Below are 7,016 nucleotides of genomic sequence, written 5' to 3' on the forward strand. Positions count from 1 at the left end.
TTGAGTTGTAAGATCAAGATGTATCACGTTCCCACTAGTTAATGATATGGTGGTGGAGTTTTGTAGAAAACGAATAGGCTTAAGCATCGAATCCGGGACGATAATTCGGACGAATGATATGTTAACAAAAAGTGTCACCTTTAGTTTAGGCCGCTCAAGTCCCCCGGAGTGGGGGAGGGGGGGCTCCGCTCCGAGGTCCGACCCGTTACTCTTTTATATACCATTTTTGGCAGAAAAGATACCCGTTTCGTATACCTTCCATTGGAAAATAATGAAAGGCCCTTTTAAATAGCTAAATGACAAATGCCCCTACCCTTTCATATTCTTTCGACTCGTGAAATCCCTCCTCTTTCATATACCTGAAGCGTGAAAAAGGTACTCCTTTCGGTAAATGTGGAGGTCGAGTCAACCTTGGCGTAAAGTGCTCAATGCTGTGGTAGCAGAGCTAAGTATACATAAGTTGAAGGATTAAAGAGGACGCATCGATTCTCTGTTACTCTGAGTTTCGCGCCTAAGCGCTCGTCAGACAGAACTTATATATATATTTCTCATCTACCTAAGTTTGCGGATCGCGTGAAAGAGCACGAACTAAGCATCAAAACATTTAATTTACAAAGTTCATGATACAACAAATCGCAACATCGATATAAAAATTGAACCGGGCAGTAAAGTGGGAACGAGCTAATTTCGTACGTACATTGTTCTTTTGAATGATATGTTAATAAGAAGTCCCATCTCCTTTAGTATAGGCCGCTGGAGTCACAAGTAAACACAAAGACCGTAAACGGTGGTTTATTTCATCTTAATACTCGGTTTTTCTGCGAGGTTCAACAAAGACTTTTAAACAATTTCAGTTTTCGTCGGCGAACTGAAATATTGGACGGAGGCGAAACGACTCTAGACGTAGGCGAACAGAGGGTAGGCGAAACGACCGGTTCCCGGACAATAGTTGGTGTGCGCGAGGGCGAGCCAGACGTCGATCCAAAGGTAAGGTTAAAATGACTCGAAATCGCACAAAATGCTAATTCATTTTAGTTTTTTCTTTTTTTTAAATCACAAAAATTATTTGTTAAAGCATCACTCTTGGAAAATGGAAAGATAGTGAGACGATCTGAGTTTCCAAGATTTGAATGGAATCTGAAAGTTGCTTCAAAAAATGCACAATAATAAACTGAACAATAATTCATCAAACGCTTGAAGTAACTTTTGCTTTTCAAACACCATATGATTTATAAAACGTTTATAAAATGAAAGTTCACAGCTAACTATTTTTGACATATCAAGGAAATATTCAACGGGAAGGGTGTCTGGAAAACCCGAATAGCGAATAGTCGCGAATAGCGAATAGCGAATAGCGAATAGCGAACAGCGAATAGTCGCGAATAGCGAATAGTACGAACAGTGCGAATAGTGGCGAATAGTGACGAATAGTCTTCAATAGTCACCGCCTTATGCTGAACAATCTCGTAATCAAAGCAAATAATATGCTCACCTGTCGTCGAAAGAGAGTTTCGTGCATGCTTTTACAAACACTCTAAAGAAGAACAAACGTCAAAATGCAAAAATATAAATCACTTTCATTAATACATCAAGCTCATGATCATCTCCTCGCACAGTGGCGCCCGAACATAAATTTTAGATACTCACATTTCATCATCCTCATCTGTGCTGTCCGATCCGGCGAGACACGTTCTGTAAAAAGGAATAAAATAAAAATGTGAGGCAGGTGGTTTGTGATTAAAGAAACAAACGAGCTACTCTGATAACCGTTGCGTTAATTAATTATACAAATAAGCAACAGGATTTCAGTGCAATTTTTACCTTTTCTCCTCGGGGCTCAAGCTGTCCTTCACCGACACATCTCTGCTTTTTTAGCGGGAAAATCCCATCCAACGTTGCTGCGCCGTTGACCAGGAAGTACTGGGTACCAAATTTTCGTCATTTCGTCACAATCCCCCCCCCCCCCCCATCCTCCTCTTATTTGCCACTATTTGTTACTATTCGTCACTATTCGTGACTATTCGTCACTATTCGCGACTATTCGCCACTATTCGCACTATTCGTACTATTCGTGACTATTCGCTGTTCGGTATTCGCGACTGTTCGCTATTCGCTATTCGGGTTTTCCAGACACCCTGACATTTTAATCTTTTGAAATTGTTGGGATAATATCATCCGTCCTAAATTAGTTGCTAGGCTACGTCATTTCTATTTTTTGGGTGATTTTCACATCAAATGCTTTGTTTTTCCTCTTTTTAGGTCTTGATAAAGGTCGGAGATTTGCGCGGAAAAATGAAATTGTCGCTCCGCTACTTTTTGTATAGGGTGAAACTATATATAATATTAAAGCTAACAGATTGAATTTTTTGAATAAAGTTTTAGTTTTTTGGTATTTAATATTGCATTTTAGTTTTGAGGCCTCAAAATTAGAACGACCGAGTCTGCCGCAGAAGCTCCTGCTCCTTCTCTTTATTGGGAAAATAACCGGACTTTGTTGCATCTCCAGTACCGTGTGAGGAATTTCTGATTTTAAGAATTGAAGGAAATACCACGCACCAAAGTCGAAACTCTCATCTCATACTTAATTTGGGCAGAAAAAGTAGACCTGCCGAAAAGCGGCAGGTCTAAAACACAGGTCACATTCCACAGGTCACTCGTTGCAGGTCCTTGTTTTACCTTTTGGAAAGTAACCAAAACCCTCAATTTGGCAAACCCTAGGCCTAAGGTTGGTTTTTAGGCCAAGGGTTAGCCAAATTGAGGGCTTTGGGTTACTTTCAAAAAGGTAAAACAATGACCTGCAACGAGTGACCTTTTGAATGCGACCTTTGCTTTAGACCCACGGTAGAAAAAGTGCCATAAAATCAGTCTCCGAAGACAAACGAAAACTTCCTCTCAGGGAATTTGGGGTAGTACAATCATCTTGTATAGTATGAATTCAGAACTTTATTCAGCAAAGACTTAGAACTCTCCAGATAAGAGATATCCGTATTTCTCCGAATGAACATACTTTTTTTAGACGAGAGATCGTGAGGCTTGAGACTACAAGATCCATGTGCCAAGTAAAAACACTCGATACAAAAGTGTCAATCAAAAATGAAACTATCCGATTACGTATTCGAGTAACGCAATAGAGTACAATGTAACACAATTCTGTTCCAACACATCTATTACAACTGAAAATTTGGAAGCGATATCTTTCATAAAACTCGTCGGGACAGGAGGTCCGAGAAGTTGTAATTTTGGCGTCAAAATAAACCCCTAGAATTTCCCGTGCAATTCACGGTCTGCTGAATAACTCCGCCCACTACTTGAAAGCCAACTATGCTGAGCCAATCAGGCAGCAGATCGTGCGTCAAGGCTCTCAATTGACACCCAATGATTTCGCGGGCAGATTATGGCGGGAAATAAATAAAAAAAAACGATTTTAGCGGTTTTAAAATTAACTTTTCAGAATTTTGTTTTTAGGGAAAATATACATCACCAGATGGGCTCCTGACATCACAGCCCACAGATTCAAGATTTGAAAAAACAGAAAATTTGAGCGCGACGCCCACATTTACCTTTACCGAGACCTTAAATCCCTCCACCACCTTCGTAGAGTAAGACCCAGGGCCCGGTTGTTCGAAAGCCGATTAAGTTAATCCATGATTAGAGTAAACTTTTGTTTCATGTTTTCAACTTTTTGGTGAGAGTTTCTTTTGCTTATTTCTGATTTTCAAGATTAACTTCTTGTAATGCTTTTTTTTTTGGCGAATATCAGCGTTGAACAGCATTTGGGAGTAGAGAAATAAACTCTTTGATTACTTTTTAATCTCACGGATTAGCGTTAATCGGCTTTTGAACAACCGGGTCCAGGGTGGGTGGGTAGAATACTCCCAAACTAAACAGTTTCAAACGAATGTCCCATTTCGGATGAGCAAAGGTTGGCGCCAACTGCACCATGTAGATACAAACATTAGGGTTTCGACGTGTTAGGGTTTAGGGTTAGGGTTAGGTTAGGGTTAGGGTTAGGGCGCGCCAGCCGTCCAGCCAGATCCAGCCAACGCTTTATCATACCGTGTACGTAAAAAACAGGGATTCCGTTATTTGTTGACTGAGAGTAGCTGTAATGTTATGCAATGTGCCAAGTACCCGCAGTGGTAGTAGGGAACTTTAGGGAGTTTAAGAAACCACAACGGCTACGGCGACGAGAACGTCACTTCAAACTAGTAGTTTGAGCTATCCTAAGTGTTTCACGAAGTTTCACGATGTTTCCATCTTGTTTATGTTGTACAATATGGGCGAAGTATGCTATACCCAGATTGGTATGTACGGATTTGAGGCAAAGAGAGAGAAGGAGAGATTCACTGTCGTTTGTCCACGTTGTCGTCAAAACCTAAAAATTGTTCATTTTACGTTGTTGTTTTGACGAGTGCACGGGACTGAAATGTACAAAAATGCGTGGGACACGTGCAGCACTATCATTTAGCCAATAATATTACTGACGAAATGATGCATGAAATGAATCATATATTGAACTGAGGATGTGAAATCAAGTGAACCTATGATCTTCGCAGTTATGAACGCAATTTTAGCAATTGCGTAGAGAAGCCTGAAAAATTCAGGACCTCCATGGGGTTTGAACCCGTGACCTCGCGATACTGGTGAGACGCTCTTGAATTTTTCAGGCTTCTCTATGTAATTACTAAAATTGCGTTCATAACTGCGAAGGTCATAGCTTCACTTCATTTCACATCCGCAGTTCAATATCTGATTCATTTCATACATCATTACACCATTGAATAATTCATCACGAGAACACCAGAACCCACAAATGACCAACTCCCAGCTTCAGTGGCTTAATAGCTCAGTTGGTTAGAGCGTCGCACCAGTATCGCGAGGTGACGGGTTCAAACCCCGTCGAAATCCTAAATTTTTCAGGCTATTCTACGCAATTCCTAAAATTGTGTTCATAACTGCAAGGATCATATTACTGCTCTTTGGTGTTGTCGTTGCCGTAACCGTCGTCGTTTCTCAAACTCCCTTTGGCAACGGCGACGGCAACGAGAACGTCACGAATTTGCATATTTCGTGGACATAAACAATAGCCTTGCACGCTCTGCACGTCCGTTTTTCACTTTTGTCCATTTCTTTTCCGTCGTCAGCAAAAAAACAACGTGAAATGGCTAAATATGAGGATTTATGAAGAACGTCAGCACTTAAGGATAAATTTTCATTTTCTCCCCTCTCCCGACCAGTATCATTTTTGAGGAACTACCACACTCTTGTCATATTAAATGAAAACGGATATGTGTGGATGGGGCATAAGTTCCCTAGTGCCAGTCACATATTAAATACTGAGATTGAAGCCAGGGGCCCGTTTCTCGAGAGTCCCGAAAACGTTTCGGGCCCGAAAAGCCATTTATGAACCTGCCAACCGCTTGTTCAGGAGAGCCGGACTTTAAACATGTTTTCAAGGTATCAAAAAGCAAACTGCCTTTGAAGTTTGACGCCTTAAATCCTCTCCGTCCTTGAGATACAGAGGAAATTGTGACACCAGAAAATGGCCCGTAAAGTTTCGGGACCTTCGAGAAACGGGCGCCAGACCACAATGGCGGAAATTCCATGCCTCACTCTTTGCGAAAAAATAATATAATAGGCCAGTTCCGAGTTCATGTCTGCTTCCTCTTCAAAGCGAGTCTAAGTGCGAAGTTTTTCTTATGAAAATTAGTTTTCATTCAAATGTAAAGTAGAACTAATTACCATCACAAAAAGTTCGCACTTAGACTCACTTTGAAGAGGAGGCAGACACGAACTCGGAAATGGCCTATTGATATACAAGTTGCTTGCCAACGGGCAAAAGGATAAGGAAATCAGAGTCCTGGACAGGACCTTCGCGCGCCGGTGGCTCAGTTGGTTGAGCATCGGGCTGTCGCGCGGGAGGTTGTGAGTTCGACTCCGGCAAGACCAACACTCAGGGTCTTAAATAACTGAGGAGAAAGTGTTGCCTTTGTAATTACATCTGCAAACGGTTAGACTTTCAAGTCTTCTCGGATAAAGACTCTAAACCGGAGGTCCCATTTCATAGCCCTTGTTGGAAATTAAACAGTATGGGACGTTAAAGAACCCACTCACTGTTCGATAAGAACCGGTCCTGTGTTGTGGTCTGACCTTATCTGGACGGGGCATCTTTCACTTCCTAAAATTAACTGTCAACTGCGTGGTAAGCAGTCTGGCTTAAGTCCCCCACAAAGTATTGTAACATTAGTCCTGAGAAGCCCCGAGGGAAGAGACTAATTGATCATTGTAAAGCGCCTTTGAGACTTGTGATAAAGGCGCTATATAAATGCACCACTTTACTTTACTTTTTACTTTAATAGAGGTCACGGCAGCCATGTTGCAAGGCAGGAACAATAGATTCTTTTTCCTATGGGAACAAGTGTTCTTTCTAATGCAAAACATTTTCATTGTTTCTGCCATGCAACTTGGCTGCCGTGCAAAACCTCTATAGCTTCACTTCATAACACCGATCATTGACCGAGAAAAACTCCTGGAAGCTTGTACAAACCCTTTCTTTGGATAGCTCGGCACTTACTCTTTGGTCAGTACATTGACAACGACAGATTTCAGCATAGTTTGGTAACGTTTATAAACTAAATTACTAAATTGTTGTTTTTTTGAAAGGTATTTTTGGGCAGAATAGCAGCATTTGTCGCTCCATCGTACCAAATAAAACCACCCGTTGATCCATCACAATTGAGTAAGGATCCTGTGCAGGTGAGGATACGATGCTTTTTTTTTTCTCTTTCATGAACAGCTTTCGACTCCTGTCTTGGGCATTGTTCACGTGACTGATCTCAGATTTATTTTACTCTTCGAAATTCTGACCCTAACCCTATAATACCTTGTATCTTTCAACGGAGGCTGTCCAAGCGATGTGTCTTGTGTTTCCATGCTTAAAAACCCGTCAGTTGACCTCATGATGGAGTCGAAAGCTTGTTTTCATGCCGGATGGTTTTTGAATCCGGAAGTTTCTT

At 41.3% G+C, this 7,016-nt stretch overlaps 1 protein-coding gene across 1 annotated transcript in view; it reads left to right on the forward strand.

Annotated features, from left to right (window-relative positions):
- The first annotated feature begins 4,276 nt into the window (after positions 1–4,276).
- The window catches only part of LOC138057601 (monoglyceride lipase-like), a 9,814-nt gene continuing 7,074 nt past the window's right edge, over positions 4,277–7,016 (forward strand). Inside the window, exons 1-2 of the mRNA XM_068903563.1 lie at positions 4,277–4,351; positions 6,664–6,756. Of these exons, the coding sequence (XP_068759664.1) occupies positions 4,277–4,351; positions 6,664–6,756 (168 nt within the window). The remainder of the gene's footprint in view (positions 4,352–6,663; positions 6,757–7,016) is intronic.

The sequence above is a fragment of the Montipora capricornis genome, chromosome 7 (assembly GCF_036669925.1).
Source record: "Montipora capricornis isolate CH-2021 chromosome 7, ASM3666992v2, whole genome shotgun sequence".
NCBI lineage: Eukaryota > Metazoa > Cnidaria > Anthozoa > Scleractinia > Acroporidae > Montipora > Montipora capricornis.